General features: G+C 42.8%; 1 protein-coding gene across 6 annotated transcripts in view; it reads left to right on the plus strand.

The window, feature by feature from the left end:
• The window catches only part of Patj (PATJ crumbs cell polarity complex component), a 302,937-nt gene that overhangs the window by 199,484 nt on the left and 77,933 nt on the right, over positions 1–25,520 (plus strand). For all 6 annotated transcript variants that reach the window (XM_060365928.1, XM_060365925.1, XM_060365929.1 and 3 more), the window contains 2 exons: positions 11,306–11,378; positions 20,752–20,835. In XM_060365928.1, coding sequence (XP_060221911.1) covers positions 11,306–11,378; positions 20,752–20,835 — 157 coding nt within the window. The remainder of the gene's footprint in view (positions 1–11,305; positions 11,379–20,751; positions 20,836–25,520) is intronic.

A 25,520-nucleotide genomic window follows, 5' to 3' on the forward strand; every position in this document is an offset into this window, starting at 1 on the left:
CGAGGGTTGTTCTGAACATGTGCCCGTCAGGATTCTCCCACACTGTTTGATGAAGAGAAATCCTATCCTGCATTGAATGTCTTTGCTGCCCTTGAGAGTGTTTTGTCACATTCAAAGGGGTTATTTCTGGGCTCTTCATTCTATTCTGTTGCTGACTGTTGTGTCTTTGTGGTAAGTTTTCATGTATGAAAAATGGAAACCTTCAATGCTGTTTTTCATCAAGATTATTTTGGCCATCTAGGAGTAAACTCAAGATTTTCTACAAATTATAGGAGAGGGCACATTTTCACTTTTAAAAGAAATGAACATTTTACCCTCTTTAGAGAGTTTGATCTCAAATTCATCTCAGATTGACCCATAAGACTCATGATACATGAGTACATGGTAACAACAGAAAGCAACAGAAGAGGGTTTTAGTTGACGAGTTTATCTGGGGAAGGACAAAGACTAAGACAAAAGGGTTTTCCCCATAGGGTTCCAGTTCTGGCTGATCAGCACTCATAACCTTTATGGAGGTTATACAGGGATTTGTGGCTGGTCTAAGTGATCAGAGACCAGTTTTTATAGATAGTTTTAGCAATGGTTGTATTAGGAATGCCTTCGTGAGATGGCGTAACTACAGTTTAGTAGCCCAGTACCTTTCCCACTACTGCTCTAGGTGAATGAATCAATCTCGGTGAATAGATTTTCCAGCCTCTGGTAGCTTTAGTATTGTTTTGTTTTTGATTGACTGTGGGAAAGTACAAAGAGGTACACAAATAAGACGTAAACAAATAAGCATCTGGATGCATAAAGCAGCGAGACAAAGAAAATAAACGCCTGCGTCATCCAGGTAAAATTTGGTAACCATGAAGGCAGCCGTTCACTCAGCTCACCGCTCATCTCCAGTAACTCCTGCCCCTTTTTTTTTTTTCAATATTTGTACTACTCTGATTTTTAACAGATATTTATAATGCTGAAAAACATGGAGGTCAGTATGAGCCCTGGTGTGCCAAAAGGCAAACAGGTAGCCATTTATCCCTTCAGCCAGAGAAAAGGGAATTAATTGCCTCCTTCTCGTAGATAAGAATCTTTTAGATCTAAGTTCTGGCCTTTTGTTGAGGATAAGAGATGACATACTCTCTTATATAATTGCTTCTCAGCTGAAGTTAAGATCTCTTTGTCAGAGCCCTAGAAAGCTGGAATGATAGACAAAGGTCAGGAGGGGGTGGGGCATATATGTTTTGTGGCCCAGGTTCTGCTAGACCATTTGGGGCTAGCAAAGACTTTTGAGCAGTCTAGAATGCTGTTCCAAAGCAGAGGCTCAAGCTTGTAGGAACAGAAGCATCAGTTTACATGAGCTTTCAGTAAGTCTAGGGCTCACTCATTTCACAGGCCCACCTGAGGCTGGCATGTTTGGAGCAATTTGCAGTTGACTGGATATCTGCTGGGACAGATATAGACTAGGGACTGAGTTAAGGTGCTTAGGGGGAAACTTTTATCTTGGGTGTACACTTGAAACTATGGTCCTGGCCATTGGGGCTGTAGAGAGAGTTCCAAGACCAGGGGAAGAGTGACCCTCCCCCCCCACACACACACACACGAATAAGCAATAGGTGAAGAAACAGGCTGTTGACTGACATGTTGACTGACATGACAGGAATATTTCCCTGGAACCCATTTGTTCTGTAATAGATGGATCCAAGTTACAACACCCTGAAGCTTACATGAGTTTTTTAAGTTAAAAAAGAAAATAAGATAAAGTTTTAGATATAAGAGCATTACCATTGTTGTAATCTGCACTGAAATTCTTACTGTAGGAAAAGCAGTTAACATGTCTGTAAAACGCTAGAGTAGACTTACCCCTCTAAGCAAAAGCTTAGGGACTCAATAAATAATTCTGTTAAGAACATGAGCATTCTTTTTCCTGTCCAGAGGACTAGATACATACATACATATATATATATATATATATATATATATCAGAGAGCTTTTCAACACAGTGAGAAACACTTTTAAGTCTATATTTTAAAAACAACAGAAATTAAATTTTTGAACTTGTGACTATGGTAACAACAGTCATTGGTTTACCATGTCTAGATTAATAGCTTATTGGAACTTCATTGGTTAATATTTAAACTATGAACTTTTGAAGTCCTAATATAATAATAGCATAGTGAGAGGGAAAGAAATCTGAAACTTTTTCATTTTTCATATACTTAAATGCCTTCCTCAGAATTTTATAACTTACGTTTACATATCTTACATTATTTTCTTAGTCTTTCACAACATACGTAAACTTTAATTGTTTTTTTTTTCCTTTTCATTTATTTGCCATAAGACACAGATGGTTGGTTACTAGAGCAGTCATTGCAAAACACGTTCCCTTAAATAATTGAATAGTAAAAAGTAAAATGATAGTTGGTAATAGCAGCGTCAAAGCTTGGTTCTTTTTTTTTTTTTTTTTTTTTTTTTTTTTTTTTATTGAAACCTGTTCTGGAAGTTTATCTCTTTCAGTGTGAAGTCTGTCAGCAAGGTAAACTGTCTGTGAATCTGTCTTTCTCAGCAGACTTAGTACCACTAGAAAATCCAAGACCTGATTTTAACAGTGTAAGAGCTGGTTAAACTGATAAATCTATAGTTAGCCATCAACAGTCATCAGAGATCTGAGAAGGATAAATGTGAACAAGAAGCATAATCCAAATCGTCCCTGTAGCTTTTTTTACTGAACATTTTTAATGCCATTTTCTGGAGCTCTCTGAGAAGTTTTAGGTCCATCCTCTAGTCTATCGAATGTACCTGATTTTAAACAAATTTTTCTTGTTTTTAGTTACTTGATTCAGGCTCATCCTTGATAGCATATACAGAAGGTTAAATAAATCTTGTCCTTGTAAATGGATTACATTTGTACTTAGTATGACTACAAGCATAGTTCTGAGCAAATTAAAGAATTTGAGGGCTGGAAAGATGGCTCAGAGGTTAAGAACACTGGTTATTCTGCCAAAGATTCTGAGTTCAATTCCCAGCAACCACATGATGGCTCATAACCATCTATAAATGAGCTCTGGTGTCCTCTTTTGGCATGCAGGTGCACATGCAGACAGAACATTATATACACAATAAGTAAATAAATAAATAAATAAATAAACCTCTTTTAAAAATAATTTGACCATTAAATTCCATGTTTTAGTTACCTTAACAGTTTATAAGTTAGCAGCCTTTACAAAACTAGGATTTTGCACTTTTATCCCTGTTAAGTTTTAGCCTTAAATTTTTGACTTGAAGATTTAATTAAAAATTCTGTAACAGAAAAATAAAACTTTAAATTATAAATACAGTCTAAAGAGAGACTGGGAACCTTATTTTCCTGATCCTTTTATAGTGTACCTTTACAAAATAGCATAGTTTCTTATTAAAGTTAATTTATCTGATTGCTAAAGCTTCCCAAAGTTAGCAAAGATGAAGAGTCTCTGCATATATCTTCAAGTCAATTTCTGCTAGCTAGAATAGACCTTAGCTATTATTAAACCTTATTTATTGAACATACCCTATTTTTTAAACTCATGTTCTTTCTTATTTAAAATTTTCTAGAAGCCTAATTGGTTTAAGCAGGAGACACTGTGATAAGAGGGAGCTCAGTAGGACTAAGAAATTTCATGGGCCCGGCCCTAGTAGATTTAAACCACGTCATCACCTTAATCATGATGGTGGTGAAGTCACATGGCATGTACTCCCTTTAACTTTGTAAAGATGGCTGCCAGCTAGCTACATGGTTGTTATCAACCCATGATGGGGTCATCAGCCAAGGTGGTGGCAAGTCATATAGTTGTTACTTGTTCTCTTTTTTAAAGAAACATCTAGGGTGTGTGTGTGTGTGTGTGTGTGTGTGTGTGTGTGTGTGTGTATGAAACAAGAGTTGATTCCAAATTACAAATACAAGCATGAAGTAGCAAATTAAGATTACCTATGTATAGATTACTATCAACCCTTTTGTTACAAGTTTTAAGCTAACTTTTTGTTACAGATTTTATAGATCTTTAATCATACCCAATAAACTTGCAAATCTTGAGGTACAGAATGTTTACACAACAGTCATACAAATCTTGTGATGAAGTTCATACTTTAGCAAAAGTTTTAGAGAGTTAAGTCAAACCAAGAAAGGGGGGATGAGATAAACAGCAGCGATTCCTGTGCAGAATAGTTCACTTGTTAGCTATTCTAAAGCACGTAATTCTTTTTCTGGGCTGTTCTGCCTCCCTCCCTCCCTCCTTCCCCCTCTCTCCCTCTCTCCCTCTCTCTTCCTCTCTCTGCCTGTCTCAGAGTCAGATGGCCACCTGACTTACTACAGAGGTACTGGAGAGGTCTTTTAAACAAACATGTTTGGGTCAGGAGTGGAAGTGCCAGAATCCAACTCTAGAGCCAGCTTTTTTAATAAAGTAAGACATGTTTAATAAAATAAAACATTTTAAAATTATTCATACCCAAAAGATACTAGAATCCCTTCATAACCAAATCCAGTAGCCAGAGGAAGGCACCAAAGCAAGCAGCGTACTAGAGAGGCTGGAGCCTGGGCCTCAAAAGGGTAAGGTTTTGGTTCCTGAGAATGTAGCTATTCCTCCACAAAGAGACTGTAGTTATGGGTTCTGCTGCTGCTGTGCTCTTGATCTGGGACCCCTGTGATACAGCCTGTGTTCCTATTATGTAACATTGCTTGATTTTTTTGACTCCATCTCATTGTACAATAGCTTTCCATTGACACTGCCCCATTCCTCCCCTGGAATAGTATATAAGATCCTGTACTTAATATGCTGCTTGCATGAGCTGTCAACTTGTGTAAGACCTCCTGTCCCCAGGGTTCCTATTGTCTTCATGTTTTCATATCCTGGTCCTCCCACTTAAGACGCTGTCACTGAAGTATAACCTGCTACTCAAGGTCAGTTGTAGTCATCAGAATTTCTTGCTTTAATTGCTAAGAATATTCCATCCTATGGATGTTTAAAGGTTTGTTGATTCATTTTCCTATAGGTGAGCATTTCTAATTTTTAAGTGTTATGAATAAGTTGTAAGCACAATTTTTAAAATGGCGCTTCTACAAAATTACATAGCGCATGTTTGTCTGGATAGAATCTGCTATGCTTCTGTAATAAATAGTAGCCCAAAATGACAACCTCCCCCTCCAAAAAAAGATGCTTACTCCACAAGTCTGATGACTAAGTTCAATCTCTAGAACTCACATGAAGGCAAAACCAGAACCAACTCCTCAGTTGTCCTCTAACTGCCCACATGCACACATACTCGTTACTCACACAGACATGCTAGTAATAAAAAATGTTTTAAAATTTTTAATTACTTCACGTTGTGTATGCGGGTGTTTCGCCTGCCTTCATGCCTGTACACCACATGCATACCTAGTGCCTACAGAAGTCAGAAGAGGGTGTCAGTTCCCCCGATACTGGACTTACAAGCTGGGGCCTGTGGAAAAGCAGCGCTCTTAACCACTGAGGCATCTCTCCAGCCCTTTGATGATTTTTAATGGCAAAGGCTGATTTCTTTTTCATGTTACATCCCATCAAAATTCAGCAAAAATGCATGCCTTTCCATTGACTGATCATTTAGGCATCCATGCCACAGACGTTCGTGTCTTCCCCGAGATCATCAAAGCAGAAAAAGGACAGTTAGTTAAATACAGGCCTGGCTTAAGAGGAAGAAAAGTGCATGCCCAAAGAACTGAGGAGCACCCTCGCTCGTAGCTGTGATGGAGGTAACAGCAAGCACTCAAATGCTGTTTCTGTTGACCAAGTTTTCCAAGTTGGTAGCAAAACCTCTTATCCCAACACCCAGGCAGAAAAATTTAGAGTTCAAGGCCATCCCGGCCACATAGTGAACCCTGAGTTCATTTACACACACACACACACCAACAATCTTAGGTCCTGTGTATATTCTTGTTGGCATATGGTTCTGTAGGTCTGGTATAGTAGGTAAGTTTTCTTCTCAGGAGTCTTACAGGGTGAAAATCAGGAGTTAGCGAGGCTTGAGTGTGTGGGCTGTCCAGAAAATTCTCTTGTGAGCTCTTTCTACTAAAACTTGTTTCCTTAATGACTCAGGCTGAGGTGCAACCAGTTCCTCCCCTTCTCAGGCAACTCCTTCCATCCTGTGCCCTGAGCTCAAAGTATTCCAGGAAGAGTTTCCTTCAGCTCAGAACTCATGTAAATCAGTCTGATTAAGAGATTGGGACCCTATTTCTGAGATAGGACATTTCTCTGTCCAAAGGTTTCTTATGATCAGTTCAGGAGCAATCAGGTAATATCCCTTTATCCTAAAGTCAGCTGTGTCACATAGCATAAGCTGATTGTGTTAGTAAATCACCGACCCATCCTCACTATGGTTATGTGAACAAGGGGAGGAACCCCCGCCTTTTTAGTGTTACAATACCTAATACATGATGCTTGCTTTTAACCAGTGCCAGTGTATCTCTGTGGGCGTGATGTGCGTATGGTGCGTGTATTTGCTTGTGTGCTGCCCTGACCTCCGCATGTAAGCACACAGGTCCACCTACATGCAGCACACATCCGTCCCCTCCTGCTGCCTCACAGTCTAACACAAAGTTATGTTCTCTACCCTAGGCCTTAAGCTAAGGTCTTCAGTGAACCAGAGGCTCACCATCTGGGCTCTGCTGCCTGGCCAGTTAGCTCTTGGGATTCCCTGTTCCTCAATGTTACAGGCGTCCACAGCTACACTCAACTTTTTTGCATGGGTGCTGGGAATTTGAACTCATGCTTACAAAGCAAGCAAGGACTCTTACTTACTGAGTTGTCTTCATGGCCCCAGAAGTGGAATTTTAAAGCAGGAGCCAGAATGTATTTTGCTATAAATATATCCTACAAACAAGAGACTGAATTGCTAGTGTTCTTAATATCCTATTGAGAAAAACCAAACTAGACAGTACCAGGATAGTATTTTTACAATTGTAATTTTGTTTGTTTGCTATATTCATCACTAATTGCTGATATCATAGAGGCAGGAATCATGTTTTATTCATTTTCATATTCATATTATAAATGTGTCACATAGATGTACATATTCAAAATAAAATGAGCTATATCACTGAGCCTCAACCAATTAAACTCTAACCAGCTTAAACTGAAAAAGAAAGCAGGGATGGTAAAGTACTTGCCTAGCATGCACAAGCCCCGGGGTTCCATTCCTGGTACCATATAAACTAGTGGTAGAGGTAGAAGACTGCACCCTCCACGCTTGGTGGGTGGCAGCACAAGGATCCAGAGTTCAGGGTCATGCTCAACTGGTGAGTCTTGAGGCCAGCCTGGGGATCTGCTCACATATCTCTGTTATGAAAGCAGCGGGAGACCCTGTTATGAGGTTACAGGAACATCTCATTGATTGTCAGAAGGAACCACTAAGACTTCTGAAAAGAAGGCACCCGGCCATCCCTACAGATGTCAGCATAGGGGAGTTCCTGAGACCTCTGTTGACTGGAGGGTTCCCTTAGGTCATGTCTTGATCACACACTACTGAGCTCTGTGTATCTGCTCCAAACTAAGGTACCTGTGTGCTCCGTCCACTCGTCTGGAGGCTGGATGCCTGTGTTATCTACTGTAGATAATGCATAGGTGCTGCCTATGAGCTAGACATACAGCAAGAACTGTCCTTAGCATGGGAAGTGCCTGTCCCTAGCGGGACACAGGCAGAATGCTGTCATTCACTCATGGAAGCAGGTTGGAAAGCACAGGATTTAGCTTGATCACACTGCCTTCCACTTCATGCTTTCTCAGGTCACTCATTCAGAGGACAGCATAGTATGCATACTCTCTTGCTGGGTGGCCTGCTATGTGCTGCAGTTCAAAAAAATAATAATAATAAGATCCCATCTTTATGCTTATAATGGGAGAAAGAGCAGCTCAAACATCAGGTACAGAGATAGAATAGCTCCTGCCTCTAAGCCTTGGTCTGTTACCCAGCTGTGGTCTGCATTTACTCTTTGAGATGAGAGCCTTTGTACTTAGCCTCTTCACAGTATCTTGTTACCATTGTCTTATGTGACTGTGTTAATTTCTCCCTGTGTCTGATACATAAACCATCCTAGTCTAAATCCTACGTACCTTTAACTATCAGCTTGACACAGCAGAGTGATCTCAGAAGGGATTTTCAGCCGAGGTGTTTCCAAGATCAGACTGGCCTGACGGCAGATTGTTTAAGTTGTTAACTGATGGAGGAAGGCCTGGGCCACTGTGGCCAGCACCACCCCTGGATAAGTTCTGAGCTTTGTAAGAAAGCTAGCTAAGAATGAGCCAACAAATGGCATTTTCTCCATGGTTTCTACTTCAAGTTCCTGTGTGAGTGCCTGCTCTGACTTCCCTTGGTGACGGACTGTGTCCTGGAAGTACAAGCTGAATAAATCCCTTCCTCCCCTAAATTTCTTTTCGTCAAAGTTTTTTTTATCACAGCGACAGAAAGGAAACTAGACCATGTGTGTGTATGTGAACATTGAACAGAGGTGGGTTCCATTACTTTGGTTTCAGGCATCCAATGGGGATCTTCAAACATAGCTCCCAAGGATTGGGATTACTACAGTACACACAGGGATATGGACCCTGGAATAATTCTCCCTCCATATTGGGGCTTCACTGTCTCTAGCAGTGCTTAAGATAATTCTAAAAAGCACAAACAACTGCAACTAGAGGCTGTATCTCATGTGGGTGCCTAGGAACCCTTCACTGTTGTTTAAAAGCTTGATTATAAAGCAAACGTATCTGAGTCTTTAGGAGAATCTTAGACAGTTGAGGGCTTGGTGTTGAGGGTTTGGCGTCTACACAGAAGTCACCTGGCCCGTTGCTTGTTTGCCCCATCAATTGGTTTCTTCTGTTTTCCTTCTCCTGTGTCTTTCCTCATTGAAATCACTGCTGTGACACCACAACTTGATGTGACTTTGTGAACAATGTCACATTATGAAGTGGATTGTAAAAGACTGTGAACTGTAACCTTTACTGCCCATTAAAAGTAATTGTAAGTTTTCCAGTATGTGAGCTTTTTAAAAAAGTGGATTTTAAATGGCATTGAAGTCATAACTTGTGGAAAATCATTAAATTTTAAATGGATGTACTGAGACAACTAATCATGACCTCAAAATGTATGTACAGCCATATTTCCAATGCTAGTAGCCTTGCGTTGAGTTTTTCCTTGGATGCTGGGGATCCAAACTCAGGTCCTCATGCTTGCGTGGCAAGCACTTCACCAGCCCCTTCATTTCTTTATACTCTGCCCCATTTCCCAAAGAATTTTCACCAGCTTGGGATTCTGATAATTCAGTCTCTGCTTCCATTAACAGTCCAGAAACAGAAACCCAAAACCACATGGCTAGACATGGGTTTCTCCCGTGAGTAACTCAGTAGACTGTTTCCTCAATGCAACAAGAAGCTGTAGGATTATTTAAAGCCAGAATAGAAGTATAATCACACTAGGTGGAAAAGTCAGAAGTTGATAGTCATCACCTTCTACATAGGAAGTTTGAAGCCAGCTTGGGCTACATGAAACTCAGTGTCAAAACAGAAAAAGATGATGACAGAGGAGGCAGGGTGGTGATGAATATAGTCAGATTTGTCTGTTGGGATCGCAGTGACCGTGCTGTGTGAAGACGTGCTGCGGTGAAGATGCTGAGAAACATAGGGAGTCAAACACAAGCTTTTCTTGATTGTGCGAGAAATGGTGATGGCCAGCATATAGGGTAGGCTGGGAAGCAGTGAAGAGATTTAAGGTACATTAAGATACATTTTGAACATGGAGTCACAAGAGTGTCAGGGATTGGAAATACTATTAAGAAATGAGTTTTTTCTAGAAAGACTCTTAGCTCCCCACCCGTACTCATGCAAATGACCCTAATTAAATGCCGCTGGACACACATATAGGTAACCATGGAAGCAGGAGAGGGATTTCCAGGGAAGAACAGGGTCAGTGGTAGGAAAAGGGATGAGAGAATCATGGGAGGTGGGATATAATCAAAGTGCATTACATATGTGTAAAATTGTGACTGGCAGAGCAAAATTTAAAAGACTCCTAGTCCCTGGCTGAACAAGAGGGCCAGTCTTCCTGAGCACCGAAGCGAGGAGAATCGGCTGTAGGACAATCTGGAGGCTGAGTGGATCAATGAGTTCTGTTTTTCTCAAGAGGCTTATCAGACATGCAGTAGAGAACCTTAAAGTAAGGAGTCAAATGTGCAGGTGGTGAGGTCCAGAGAAGACCTGAGTCAGAAGACATAAATGTGGCCCCTGTTAGAGGAGCCAGTAGTCTCATTGAGGTTATTAAAACATGCTGGAGGAGTGTAGAGGGGTGTTCATAAATTGAATGAAGACAAGCCTGTCAGGGAAGGGGAGGCATGACTGAGGTCTAGAGCAGGAATGACATGGACCAATGGACTTGTTACCCAGCTGCCAGCTCGAGTAAGTTACCTTTCTATGTGCAAAGACATATAAGGTCTTAGGTTTATTTTCCCCCTTCTTAGTGCTAGCATCAAAGTCATCTTTATGAGTTTCATGCTTTTGTTTGTGAAAGATAAGACTTCACGTAAGTTAATCTGACCATAGTTAAATTGCCCCTGCGTGGTAGTGTAGAGCGGTTGGGGTCACCTAAAAAGCACTGCCTGCGGTCTACTGGTAACATGGTGGAAATGAGCCAGATGATCAGAGCTGATACTTTAGGACGGCTGTGTGCCTTTTCTCCTGCTGATTAGATCCCAGCTCCTCCCCACTCTGCTCATTCAAGATGAAGATGGCAAGCAGCATTCACATAACCGCAAGCACGGTCTTTCCGGAGCTCTGCTCTCTCCATCCATCGCTCCTTCTCACAGTCTACCATGTAAGGCCTGTTACAGATATCCTGACATCTTTCATTGGCAAAGTCTGAAGCCAAGTGAGGAGGCTGGGAATGTTTCTAGTTCCAAGGTCACAACACTGTAGACCTGAGTGGAACCTAGAGACTATGGACAGCCATTTGAAAAATCGGCATTCCACAAGGCCAAAAATGTCAGTGCCTTTCCAAAATTATCTTTAGCGGCATCAGACATTCTAAGCTGCATTTCCTAACTGCTGGCCTCATCATTCAGTGTCACTAATAACTGTACCCAGGTACCTCTGAAGTGTGACATCTATCTTTGTGTAATGGCGTTGCATGCTTGATCTCTCCGGATAGACGTTTAATTCTCTGGTACTGTGTGCTGTGTGCAAGTTTTGAGCTGAGAACTAAGGAAGTACTTGTAATTTGAGTCACGAACTTAAGCTTCTCAAGTACTGATTCTCCCTGATTGGCTATTTCACAGGAATGAAGATGCAGTCGGTCAGATGGCTGTTGGTCCCTTCCTGGTACCATCCAACTCCCCTTCGCCCGTGGAGGTAAGGTTGCTCAGAAGTAGTTCTCAGTGTACTCAATGAAGTTTTTGCCACTTCCGTAAGACCTTATGTTTTGGTTTTTAATCACATAATCTGTGTTAACTAGCAAATATCCTGCCCAAGATAGAAAGCATTTGAGGTATGCTTATAAGGCGTGAAACAGTGTTAAATGAATGTATCAGAATCAACCACTACTGTTACCTCCTCAGAGTTATGGAGTTCCTCAGATCTTGTGAATGACCTAACAATGGCCATTTACATATCAAAATCCAGAGAGCCCTGCAGCTGCACAGTCCACAAAGCTGGAAGCCTCAGAGCAAGGGGGACTGCAGTATAGTCCCAGGCCATGGCTGAGGGACTTGGGGAAGTCCTTGGGGAATTGTTGGTGTGAGTCTGCATTGAAAGACAGAAGCAGCTGGACTCTGATGTCCTCGTCACACCGCAGCAGTGGTAGACACTTGTCAGGGAGAGTGGCGCTGGCACACTGCCGTTTCCCTGTCCCTCTTCCTTCTGGACACTCAGCCTCATGGATGCTGCTGCTGACTTTCCCCTCAGTTTCCACTCCATGGGTCAGCAGTCTCTAGAAAGATTCTCACATGTACACCCTGGGGGAGGGGCACCTTACTACCCCATCTCCGAGTCCAGTCAGGATCAATCAACATTGAATCACAAGCTGTTCCAGCTGTAATTTCCATCTGTTTTGAACAGTTATTGTCAAATAAGCTACAAATTAAAACTTTGTAGCAAGAAATATCATTTCTATCATCCTGATTTCAGCAGTCTTGCCAATACTAAGGGGTCTATGGTGGGGGTTGGTTTTTTTGTTTGTGTGTTTTTGTCTTGTTTGTTTTTTGTTTTTTTTTTCAAGACAGTGTTTCTCTGTGTAGCCCTGGCTACCCTGAGACTCATTCTGTAGGCCAGGCTAATCCACTTGCCTCTGCCTCCTGAGTGCTAGGACTAATGGTGTGTGCTACCACTGCCTGGCAAGTTCTGTTTGGCTTCTTAAATATAAAACCACAAAGAGTCTGAAGATGTAGCAAGAGAGTCTCTGGTATGCACCATGCCTTGGGTTCAGTGCCTTGCGCCCAGAGACTATGGAGACAAAAGACTTGAAGTAGCTAGAAGACGTGCTGGCAGAGGGCCTGCCCCACAGCCATACTACCAGGCCAGATTCTGTGTCTGTATGTGAGCCATGGAGCCTTGGAGAGGGACACTTGCAATCGTCCTTTGCCCCACATTCTAGCTTTTTGCAGAATAATGAAAACAGCTTCTGCCTCGTTGCTAAGATCAAATAACATGTGTGCAGGATATATTCTGAGATGACTGAGACCACAGATCGTACCAAGCTGTGTAAAAGCACCTTGCCTCCATCTGTTTTATTCTGTTGGGAATGGCAATGACTATCAACCACATGCCTTCTTTAGTGTGTCCCTGGCCAGCTGGCGTCGGCAGCTTCCATGCCCAAGGGGCTGCATGTGACTAATGATTGAGGGTGCTGCTAGCTGTGTCAGGTCCGGCCTAGGTACTTCTAGTATTACTTTCATGGCCCTTGTATCCAGACTGAGGCAGAGGTGTTCTTTTCAACATCGAGAAGAGAGACAGGCTAAATCAGGTACCCATGAGCCCCTGAGCAGGTATGCCAGTCAGCATCAGCCTGGTGCAAACCTGGTGGTGACCACCAAGCCCATGTGCTTGTCCTGGAGTGGAAAGCAACCATGTATAGAAGTACTCAGTAGGGACTGGAGAGATGGCTCAGAGGTTAAGAGTACTGGCTGCTTTTCCAAAAGTCCTGAGTTCAGTTTCCGGCAACCACATGGTAGCTCAAAACCATCTATAATGAGATCTGGTCTGGTACCCTCTTCTGTCATGCAGGCACGTATACAGGCAAAATCCTGTATAAATAATAAATAAAAGCTGAGTAGTATTCCATTGTGTACATGTACCACAATTTCTTTATCCATTCTTCAGTTGAGGAACATCTGGGTTATTTCCAGTTGGGCAAGTGTCCTTGTTATATGGTGGAGCATCTTTTGGGTGTATGCCCAGAAGTGGTATAGCTGGGTCTTGAGGGTGTTTTGGTTTGGTTTGGTTTGGGTTTTCAGAACGCAGCTCTGCAGTTTCTGTTACAGTGTTGTCATGTGAATTACATTCTCTGCATCGCTGCGTCTAGTCACTGTCTTCTGTGGAAAGGTGCCCTCCTGTGGGATGAAGTCTGTGAGCTCTTTCTTCACTGCTCTGTACATGCCATTACTCTGCCGTTATATAGGTGTTTCTTTGCGTGTTCACACACAATTTATAAGTAGGATGACAAGAAGAACCTATTTAAACCATACACTAAACATTAAGTGCAGCAATGCCATTGGTAAGTTGAACCTGACAGTAATTCAGCCTGGCTTTTATTGTATGCTGGTGACGTCTCACATTCCTTCCCTTATTTGGCAAATATTTAATAAGCTCCTTTTTTTTTTTTAACACTCAAAAGAAGATGTTACACAGCCCAACTTAAGTATTTCAAACAGACAGAAATTAGTATCAGAACAGTGTCTCAGGATGACCTCTGAGTGTAGTTTCCTCCCAGTACTTGGCGGTATCTACAGCTGTATCTAGAAAACTCACTACTGTGGAAAATGAAGACTTAGGTTGGATGGGGAGGGGAGGCCAGGGCCCTGGTGACTAACCACTGTAACACTGTCCTTCTGGCGGCTGTGACAGCTCATGTTCTCTTTTTGAGAAATAAGTTATTTTTTAAAAGATGTTCATGATAGCATTAGGAGAAATTCAGTTTGTCATATCTAGTAAACAGGATTTTTTTTTTCAAAAAGAAATATTTGTGAACTTCTGTTGGAATGAGAGTTAAAAGACCCGCATGGCGTTTTGAAAAATGTATTGGATTTAGGAACACAGAGGTAACACAGTCTACCTTATTTTTAAAAGACACTTAAGCTGGGTGTGGTGGCACATGTCTTTAATCTCAGCACTCAGGAGGCAGAGGCAGGCAGATCTCTGCGAGTAGGTGGCCAGCAAGCCAGTCAGTGCTACATAATGAGATCTTATCTGTAAAATTTGAAAATCAAACAGGCTTTCGTTACACTGAGAGGCATGTTGGTGACGCTTTTAAAATGTGATGTTGCTTAGTGGCATCTCAGATTAGAGGACAACAGTTATTTCTGTCGATGTACTCTTGTCTTGTTGGATGAGGAAAGGGGAGGAAGAACATCAGCGTCCATCTGGTCGGTATCTTCCCAAACCACCAGAGCCTTGTTAGCATGACTGATGCCCTGCACTTGAAAAAAGCAACGTTTCTGCCATCCAGGGTTCCTGTCCAGTTGGTAAGAAACAGTGGTTAAACTGTGTATCTGAGAAAACACAGTAGCATAAAAATAAAATAGCAAGCAAGGTGTGGCAGTCCTTGTCTGTGACCCCAGCCCTCAGGAGGTACGGTGAGGACTGTAAATCCAAGGACAGCCTGGGCTACGCAGTGAGACTCTGGAGAGTAACTCAGTGACGTGCCTGCTGCACGCGCATGAGGACGTGGGTCTGGCTCTTCAGCACGGGTGTGGACGCTGTGGCGGGGAGTGTGTCTGTCGCCCCGTGCTGGCCAGCCTCTCTGGCCAGCTGCTGAGCTCCAGGTTCGTGCTTCCCCACCTGTGTGCACGCTTGTGCACACACACACTCACACAATTTTTTTTCCTGAGACAGGGTCTCTCTGTGTAGCCCTGGCTGTCCTGGACTCACTTTGTAGAGCAGGCTGGCCTTGAATTCACAGACAGCCACCTGCTTCTGCCTCCCTGAGTGCTGGGATTACACCATGCCTGGCCACAACTTATTTTTAACCATTAAAAATTCATACACTGTACTGTGATATATAGTTTCCCCTTCCCCACCTCTACCCAGATCCTGCCTACTCACCCAACGCCAGGGCTTCTTTCTCTAGAAAACAAACAAACAAAAAAAAAAGCAAATAAAAAAAGCACTAGATAGATAGATAGATAGATAATAGTAAAAGAGCAGAAGAAACACACACAAAACAAAACAAAACCTATAATATTCAAGCAAAAGACCAGTGAGATTAAAAAAAAAAATCTGCAAAATCACCATTGAGTTCATTTTGTGTCAGCCACCTACTGCCGGGCCTGGGGCCTGCCTTGGAGTGCAGTTTATATCCCCAGTTAGACTCCATTGGAGAAAAGTTATTTTCCCTTTGCAAGTGGCTGTCACTTCTCTGATCTGGTCCCAGCCCAGTGTGGCCCCATTTTATTTTATTTTATTTTATTTTATTTTATTTTATTTTATTTTATTTTATTTTATCTTACTTTATCTTATTTTATCTTATTTTATTTTATTCTTTTAGTTAAAAACATTTTTTTTAACTAAAATAAATGAAAAAAAAAAGCCATCACCTTATTTGGGAGATTCCCAGAGAGTTGAGCAAAGGAATGGAAGTTTGGAACTTTAGAAGGTGTAGGACAATTGTCCTTAGCAGGGAACATGCGCGCACACACCATCTTTACCATCTTTGGGTGGTGCTGTGTTGACGCTTTTGCCGTTTCCTCATCTGCCGTCCTGACTTCAGTTCCTGACTTAGGTCTTTTAGGGGAGTTGCTGTGAGCAGGCTTGGCCAAGCCAGCCACATTGAACAGGCGGTTTGAAGATCAGCAAGAGAGAAGTGGACACCTGCCCCCAGGATTGACGGACTCATTTTGTCAGCAGCCACCTTCCTTCAGCCAGATGGTCCTCAAGCCACCAGGGATCCTTGTTCCTTAGAGTCATGCTGCTGACCTCCTTCCCTTTCCTGTCTTTGACTGTTTGCCAGGTTTTAAGCTCTTGGCAAGCGGAGTGCTGTAACGGCTCCTTGCCGTGTGAGCCATTCTGTTCTGAGTGGAGTTACAATATCGTTCTTGCATTGCTCAGGTACTCTTATATAAACTATGGTTTGCTTAGAATGTAAGTGCCTCATTTCCAACAAATCTCAGTCCCCCACCTTTTTTTTTTTTTTTTTTTAACCTGAGTCTCCTCTCCATCTGGATTGGGACTTCATAACCTCCTCAGTGGACATATGTCCAGCTAAAAGCAGAAGAGAATGTTTAAAAGGTGAACATAGTGCAGCTGAGATGGTGGCCTTTGAAGTGAGGCAGGCCCAGGAGGACTAAAGACCTACACCAGATGAAAGAATCACAGATGTTGGCATCAGCGATCTTTCAGTTTCATCAGATAGATTCCCCACATACGTAATTAGGATGCAAAAGAGATGCTAATGGGTAACAGAGGAGGAGGAAGTGAAGCAATCTAGAAAGACAGTAAATATGACTGGCTGCATGAGTGCTGCAGTCTTACAGGGAAGCTTTCTATAAAACAGTATGAAGTATAATGTAGTAAGCACAGAAATCATTTACTGAAACATTACTTTGGGGCAGATGACTGTATGTGTTTCTTTAAGGGCTTTTTGTTGTTTGTTTGTTTGTTTGTTTGTAGGCAGGTTTTTGTTATGTAGGCTTGACAGCTCTCTGGAATTCTTACAGTGGCCAGAGCTGACATTTTCTCTTCCCTGGCTTTTACTGCCTTTTGTCCTCCGTCCCCTTGACCTTTCTAGCCTCGGTTTCTCTGTTTCACCCTGGCTGCTCTCTTGACCTGTTCAGTTACCTCTTCTTCGGCTGGCAGCTGGCTGCCTTTCCACTTTGGCAGCTCAGCCTGAGCCCGCCAACCACTCTGCTGTCAATGCTGGTGTCACTCTGCGGCCTCTTCCTTCTCGGGAGCAGTTCAGCCCACAACACTAAAACCAGGAAAGCCTCGTTACTGGCCCCAGGATCAAGTGAAAGCAGAATGAAATAGGAAAATACGGTACAACCCACAAGGCAAACAGTGGAGCTTTTAATGGCAAACAATTGTGGTTTATAGGCGAGAACACTAAAGCAGCTACACTTGTAAGAGTCTGCTGGTCACAGAAACACAGTCTGGAAGGCTGTTCCCCAGTGCTGGTGCCTGGGGAACTTGGAAGTAGAACTTGACATAGAGCCTAATTTGTCATATATATTAACAACATGTTGGCTGGGTGAACAAGTCTAATGAAGCCTCCGTGGAGAAAAGAGCACTGCCACCAGACATAAGTGTTCAGAATTACAGCCTCTGTATGTATAATGAACCTGTGTGGACGCTTCACCAGAGACTGGTGCTGCTCAAGGTTTAGGAAATGCCTATTGCTTGTGCTGGGTGCCACTCAAACCAGGTGGCTTTACGACACAAAGCTATGACTTTATGCATTCTTATGCCAAGATTTTGTCCATATACAAGAAACAGACAAAAGTGTAGAGGAATTTTAATTTAGAGCACTGGTTTTCTGGCAAGAGATCATATCCAAAGACCTAGGTCTGTGTGATCTGGCTGGAATACAAACACACCTTTAATCCAGGAGGCTAGAGGCAAGAAGATCTGAGCTCAAGGACAGCCTGGTAAAGAGCAAGTATTAGGTAAAGAAAAGCTTAGGTCCAAGGGTGGTGGTACATGCCTTTAACCCCTAACAATGAAGGTAAAGTTAGTTTGTAGAAGGAAGCACCCCTGTTTGAAAGTGAGGCCCAATTAAGTGGCAGAAAATGTGATGAATCAAAGAAAGGTTTGACAGAATAGCATATGTGCAATTCTCATGAGAAGAGAGAGGAAAGAGAAGTTACTTAAATGGCAACATGGGAGGAGAGGAGGAGAAGGAAAAAGAAGAGGAAGAGGAGGAAGAAGAAGAAAGAAGAAGAAAGGGCAGTTTTACCAGGACAGCAATAGAGAGACAGATTGCAGAGAGAGAACTCAGGTGAAGACCAAATGGGTCAGAGAATGAGAAGGAGCTATAAGACTAGAAAAGATTACTGGAGTTAGTTTGAGGCCAAGCAGAGCAATTCAGGGGCTGAGAGAAAAGACAGGTTGAATAAGTTAGCTGGGAGAGGAGTTTGAGCCAGAACAGGTGAGGTGAACCAGCCGGCCGAGAGTTCAGTCAGAACAACAAAGGGGGAGCTTATTTTGCAGTAAGTCCCCGAGGCTGAAAACATTCTAGGTCTAGGTTAGATTGCAGGGAGGCCAGAAGCTTCCAAGAGTAGGCCTAGGTTAGCTGAAGGTGGTAGTAATAGGAAGCCTCCCAGACAACCACTGAAACAGGCGACCAAAAGTTCCTTTTACTGAGAAGGGCAACAGGATATTTAATACAATGCTTGTATGTGTATAGTGCAATGCAGTATATGTGTATATATACACACACACACACACATATATGTATATATACGTATATGTATACGTGTATGTATGTACACAGAAACTGAGAACCCTCTAGTCACCCAGTGCTGCAGGACTTCTATGGTTATTTGTAACCTCACTTTGTATTTGTATCATCCACATTCAGACCGGTATATATCAGGTTTTCTGAAGTGTTGATTATTGTTGTTTTTCATCAAGTCCTTTGGAGATTGTTGGATGTGTTTCTAAACTTATTTTGTGCAGTTGTGGGAGAGCACCACTTAGAGAATTGCTCGCCGTACCTGCAGTTCCTGTATTACTGCACAGGATTGCTCCAGTCATAGTTTCATCGTGGGTCAGGGGTCGGGGAAGGGTCCATAGGTCCTACCCTCCCTGAAGGACTTTCAACAGTTAACAGTCTTTAGGAAAGAGAGTGTCTGCAGGGCATGGTGGCACATGCCTGTAATCCCAGCACTCATGGAGGAGAGGCAGGCATATCTCTGTGAGTTTGAGGCCAGCCAGCCTGGTCTACAAATCAAGTGCAGGACAGCCAGGGCTACACAGAGAAACCCTGTCTAGAAAAGAAAAGAAAAAAGAAAAGAAAAGTGTCATTGTTGCTCTTGCTGCAGTGAATAACCTCCCATCAGTGCTGAAACAAGAAACTCTCATTGAACTAAGGTCACACAAAGACAGAGAGTAGCAGGGGGACTAGTGAGAAGAAGGGCTTAGTGGGAGGGGAGATAGAGAGATAGGGGTGAAAAACAGCTGATATGTAATATATAAATGTATAAAATGTCAAACAATAAAAGAATTTTTTTTTTCATTGTGTTGTTTTTTGCTCTTCAAGACAGGATTTTTCTGTGTAACCCAGCTGTCCTGGAACTCGAAGACCAGACTGGCCTCGAACTCAATCTGCCTGCCTCTGTCTCCTGAGGGCTGGGAGTAAAGCCATGAACCACCACTGCCTGGAGCAGTGAAAGAATTTTTTAAAAGAAAATTGCTATTGCTACAAAAAGCCCATAACTTTAGAGTCGCTAGATGGGGGGGAGGGGCTTACAATTAATTTAATGTTTATACTCTTGAGGTCCAACTGCAGCCTAAAAATAGACTGTGAGCAGGCTGTTAAATTTTCCAGTAAAATGTTGGCTGTGTCTTACAAAAGAAGTAGCTATGCCTCTTAGAAAGGTAGAGATATAGATCAAAGCTAAATCAACCCTTACTCAGCATAAGTATGAAAATTCTTTCACTTGTTAGTGCATGTATTTATTGGGGGGGAGGAGGTGTCAGGAGACAGTTAAACTCCAGAGCTGGTTCTTTCTTTCCACCAGGCGAGTGCTAGGGAGTGATTACTTCCGCTAACAAGTTGAGCAGACATCTGATTTCATATGCCTTTTCGGCTGTATGACTTAATCCTCGAGGGCTGGAGAGATGGCTCAGTGGTTTGGAGCACTCGTTGCTTTTCTGAAGGGCCTGAGCTCCATTCCCAGAACCACATGGCATCTCACAACTTTCTGATGCTGTCTTCTGGTGTGCAGATCTACATGCTCATATACATACATACATACATACATACATACATATTTTTGAAAACTTAATCTTTGAATAGTCACTCACTTCTTTTACTATATAATTGATAAACTGGTTGTGTGTCTTAGTGACTTATGCTGTCTAGGACATATTTCTCCCAATTCTGTGGGAGGAATAATTTTTCAGTGTTTCTTGGCTTGTAAAAACTGAGTGTGTGGTCATAAACATCTAGATAAGTAATAAAATACAAGGGAAAAAAAGAGCAAAAGAGGAACAAAGTACTAACAGCAAGCCTCCAACACTCCTCTTTTAGTCTCCTTAACAGAACTAGCAAAATCCGTTGTCCAGGTTCCCATTCCTGACAAGTTGTTGACAAAAAGAAGGGAACTGACTGAGACAGCCAGGCATGTGCCTGTGACAGAGAGCAGGGACCAGCAAGAATCGATGCCTAATAAAGCAAATGGACAGAGATGTCTGCTGGCCTTCTGTTACAAAGGAGGATGGCAGACTGGCTTCCTTAGAAACAGTGTCCCCTGTAGCATCAGGAACACTACACCCACAGATGGGCAGAGTGTGTGGTCTAAGACAGCATGAATGAAGAATAACATCTTTATGCTTTCCCTTTACTGTCCCACAGCTGGCTGACACAGAACCTGTCAGCAGTGAGGAAGACAGCAATGTGGATGCTAAACACCTGCCGGAAATTGAAAGCTCCAGACCGGTGAGAATCCAGCCTGTTCTTCATCCTTTATCCTAGACCGGCATGGGGAGCAGGGCTTGCATTTCTTACCACCCTAGCAAGGACTGCCTGCCGACTGTCTTGCCCTCTAGGTACCTTGAGCTCTGAGACAGAGAGGGAGAGAGCGTGCTACTCAGCAAATGACTGGTTGTCTCCCCCACCATGCTTGAGCTGTGCTGTCCAGGACTAATGTGGAAGCTAGCCACTCCTTCAAATCCAGTTCAGGCCTGAGTGTTTCCAGGGTCTGGACTGAAGGAACTTCATCAGGAGGAAATGGTTTCTTTGATTCTTAGTAAAAGATCCCTAGTTGCCAATGGACTAGACTATCATCAAATGAAGAAAGCTGTGGCTGTCCATTCACATGGATAGCTTCTTGTTTAATTGTCTGCTTTGAACCGTGCTTTCTGCTGGGTTCTGCATCCATGAGGGTGGTGACCATTCCTCTATAAATCAGGACACAAAGTTAATTTTCTCACAAAAGCCAATGGCCAATATGTGACCATGGACACCGAGCTCTCTAGTATCTGTGCCTTTTTTTTTTTTTTTTTTTTTGTAATGTGCCTTTCTTGTTTGTTGCTGATCACTTCCAAAGTTGGGCTACAGTTGTTAGAAAGGAATATTTTTTTTTCATGCCCCTCTGTGTTTCAGAATGTCTTACAGATCTCCAGAGAATCACCACTTAGATGACTTTAAATCTAGTTGAGGTTTTACTTTACTTGAAGGAGTTTGAGCAGTTATTCGTTTATTTATCTTCATTTAACTTTTAGAAAAAACTTGTATTGGACCTGCCTTAGAGTATATCTCCAACAAAGTGAACGGATTTGCTTAGGCTTAAGGAAGGATTATTTCTACTTCAGGCTATCTCTTCAGCAAGAGTAGAAATTGTAGCCAACCACAACTGGGCAAACCTGCTTGGGCCTCGAGACCCCCAGTATCACAAGGACCCCTGTTCCTCTTCCAAAAGACAGAGCACATATCTTTGCTGAAGGCCGCTCACTTAAATACAAGTTAACTTATTCTTTGGGATACTGTGTCACTATGGATACATTACAGAAAATACTTAAAAGCAACATAATTTTTTATGCAGCCCCCAATTTAATCCCCAGAAGAAATGGGAAGGAAGGGAGGGAGGGAGGGAGGGAGGGAGGGAGGGAGGAAGGGATGGTCTCTTATGTCTGAGAGAGTCTGATGGTACCAGCAAGGCTCTCCTGTAGGTTGCAGACAGAACCCATCCTTAGGCCACTCTGTTCCTAGGCACCAATAGTGAGAGATGGGTCTCAGGCAACCCAAGAGGCCTGAAGTATTTGCTACATTTGAAAAGTATGTGTGTGTATGTGTGTGTCTGTGTGTGTGTGTGTGTGTGTGTGTGTGTTGCCTTCATATGTATCTGTGTACTAAATGTGTGCCTAGTCTGAGTTTATTCTTAGATACCAATTCATCCATGAATAACTGGATTCCCACTCTTGATACTTCTCTCTCTTTATTCCTTACATTCCCATCCTCCTCATTTTCTGGTATTCTAAAATTTCTGTCATAATTTCTAGTAGATTCTATGCATGGAGTAATTGAGGAAGGAAAGATAGCCAGAATTTGAACATTTTCCAGCATAATATAAATGGTCTCATATAAAATACTGTGAGTTTGGCCTTAGCCTGTTGTGGTGGATATCCCTTTAATCCCAGCACTCAGGAGGCAGAAGCAGGCAGATGTATATGGCTTCTGGCTTACTCTCTTCAACACAGACTGGCAAAGGCTACCTGATGAGACCTTGTCTTTAAAAAATGTTGTCTTGGGACTCGGGGGGATGAGTCACGGGTAAAGCGTTTTCCATGCAAGTATGAGGACCTGAACCTGGTCTCCAGAGCCCACGGAAAAATGGGCAAACATAGCAGCCTGCCTGTAATCCCAGCACATAGGAAGCAAAGATACAGACCCTCCAGTCTATAAACTGAAGACAAGACTGCTCCATGACATGGTTAAGGGAAAGGCTTTTATCGTAGATATGAGAGAGAGAGAATAGCCAGAGGCATCTGGAAGAGTCCGGAGCAGAGAACGATGTAGACTGAACGTGGCCAGCAGACTGGACATGGCCAGGGCTATCTGCAAGAGAGTGACTAGCAGGGGGTAGAGAAGAGAGAAGCAGGAGCAGAGAAAGAACAAACATGGATAACAGCAGGGCTGTAAGGGAAGGAGTAGATGGGTAGGGAAACCTGTTAGCTGAAGGAAGTTAAGGGTAGAGGAGGAGGTGAGAAGGGCAGGTGCTAGTGTGGGACTTTGAAATATATAATGGGTACTTTGCTACTAAGGGAGCCAGGGGCCAGCAGGAGCTTTGACACGCTAATAGGCTCCCCAGGTGGCCATACTCTCCTTCAGCCAGAGGTAAGGGAAATGAATCCTTTTGGTAGATGGAAACTAATTTCACAAGTTCCTGGGGATGCTGGCTTTTATTTAACCACCAGAAATCCTCCTATTATCTAGTTGAGCTCATTTCTGGAGATTGGACTTCCTCTTAGGGTTTGGGGAATTGGAGTTCAGTTTGGACCTAATTCCCAGGACAAGCAAGCTGGACTAGCTGAATGGGCAGGGAGTCAGCTGGGGTTCTATAAGTTCAGCAAGAGACCCTTCCTCAGAAAATAGAATGGGGAATGAATGAGAAAAAATCCTGTGCCCTTTTATACACATGTACATACATGTATAAGCAGTGTTCCCATACATACACATACATACATACACAATACAACACACACACATACTGGACAAGGCTCACTAAGCAAAAGTTCTCCTATCTGTCAAATGGCAGTAACCAGAATGTTAGGAGAAAACAAATAGGCTAAGGAATATAAATCACATAGACAAGTGTACAGCACCTGATGCTTAATATACCCATCCACTCAACAAGGGATTGTTGGAGCCACTGTGTTCCAAGCGCTAGCGAAGAACAGAGAATGAAGTATCCAAAATGTCTTCCTACATGTTCCCAAGTGCGAAGGAGGGAAGTACATAACACTTCAGACTGAGGGGAAACTGCCACTTTCGTAGGCAGATGTTCCATATGGTTCAACCTAATGCCTCCATGTGTCCTATAATGAAATACTAAGAACTGTCCACCCGCCAGCCATCATTTGACCGTTTCTGTTTCAATGTGGGTGTGAGTGCCCCAGTATTGCCACCTTTTCCTAGGGTGGCAATATAGTTGTGTCCTAACTATCTCCAAGCTTCTCTTTTCCTGAGGGCAAAGATCATACCGAGCAGGACACTAAAGGCAGTAGGAAGAACTTGGCCACTGTACTTAGGGAGCTCATCCCAGTGAGCAGTTAGGATAATAAGCTGTCCGGAAAACCATAGCAGAATTCAGGGGACATGGGTGGGTTAGGCAGACAGACAGGAATTAGAGAGGCGCCCTGCACCGGGAACGTGAACACAGACCTTGGAGATGAGAACGCAGTAGACTGCTGAGGGTGCCATAAATTGGTAAAGACTTACCAGGTGAGCCAACCATTGGAGACAGCGTAGAATGCATGCTTAGCTTGCTCTAGATCAAGCTCCCGGCATCAAAGAAAACTAGCATATCTGAACTGTGGAGTATCTTAGTAAGGGTCAGGATTTTGTAGGTTGCTAAAGGACTGAACAGTGGAGTCCCGAGACTGAGGGCCTTTATGCTGTGAACTCTAGACTGATTCACTGAATTTATGAAGTTAATGATTATTCTTCTTTTTATGCCGTGTTGTTTCCGTGCTGTTGATAACTGATGATCTGCCCACGTAATATAAGCTGCTGTCGGAGAAATGATATTCAAAAGAGCTGTTAGTTTGGGCTTGGCCAGAACTCACTGTGTAGCACAGGATGGCTTCAAACATACTTTAGCCTCCTGAGCGCTAGGAAAGCTACGAGATTCCACCCAGCTATAAATAATTACTTACTACGAGAACAAGCGCCGGAGCGAACTGTTCACAGTCAAGCCCTTTTCAAATGCTGAGATTCAGGACACTGAACTAGCTTTAGTCCTCTAATTCTTAGAGCCTACCCTGTTTCTGTTTCCCATCTAATGGGTACAGAAACTGGGGCACAGAAAGGGACTGCAGGTATGCAGCCAATTTTTTATGTAGGTTCTGGGGCATCACACACCAAACACACAACCAGCATTCTATGTACTGGATTATATCTCCAGCCCCCCCCAACCCCCATCTAATATCTTTTTAGTCTCTCTTGCTGTCCTCTCTGGAAGACCAGCTACATCCCCGAAGGTCATTTTGAAATTTTCACAGCCTGTTGAAAAAAAACTGCTGTCTGAGAAGTCTACTTTGTTTCATGTTGCCTTCCTGCCTTAGAGAGAACACTACATGGTTAGATAAACACAGGGAAATGAGAAAAGGCTGCTGCTGATAAGGAGCAGGTTAAGATTGTTGCTACTTTTAAAAAGGAAGCGGTTGGAAACTGCAAGAACTGATGAGCTAAAAGATGGCGTAGTCACTTTGGAATTCTGTTTCTTAGGGCAATGATGTAGTTTTTAGTTTCTGATGTTCTTTGTCAAGCCGGGCTACTTTAACATTCTCTGATCTTAGCACTGGCACTCAACTGTAAAACAGTCTCAGTTTTTCTAGAATTTACTTCCTGGCTGGTATTTCCAACAAATGGGATTGTCGACATCCTCATTCCTGTTTCAGATC

This window comes from Meriones unguiculatus, chromosome 12, assembly GCF_030254825.1.
Source record: "Meriones unguiculatus strain TT.TT164.6M chromosome 12, Bangor_MerUng_6.1, whole genome shotgun sequence".
Taxonomy (NCBI): domain Eukaryota; kingdom Metazoa; phylum Chordata; class Mammalia; order Rodentia; family Muridae; genus Meriones; species Meriones unguiculatus.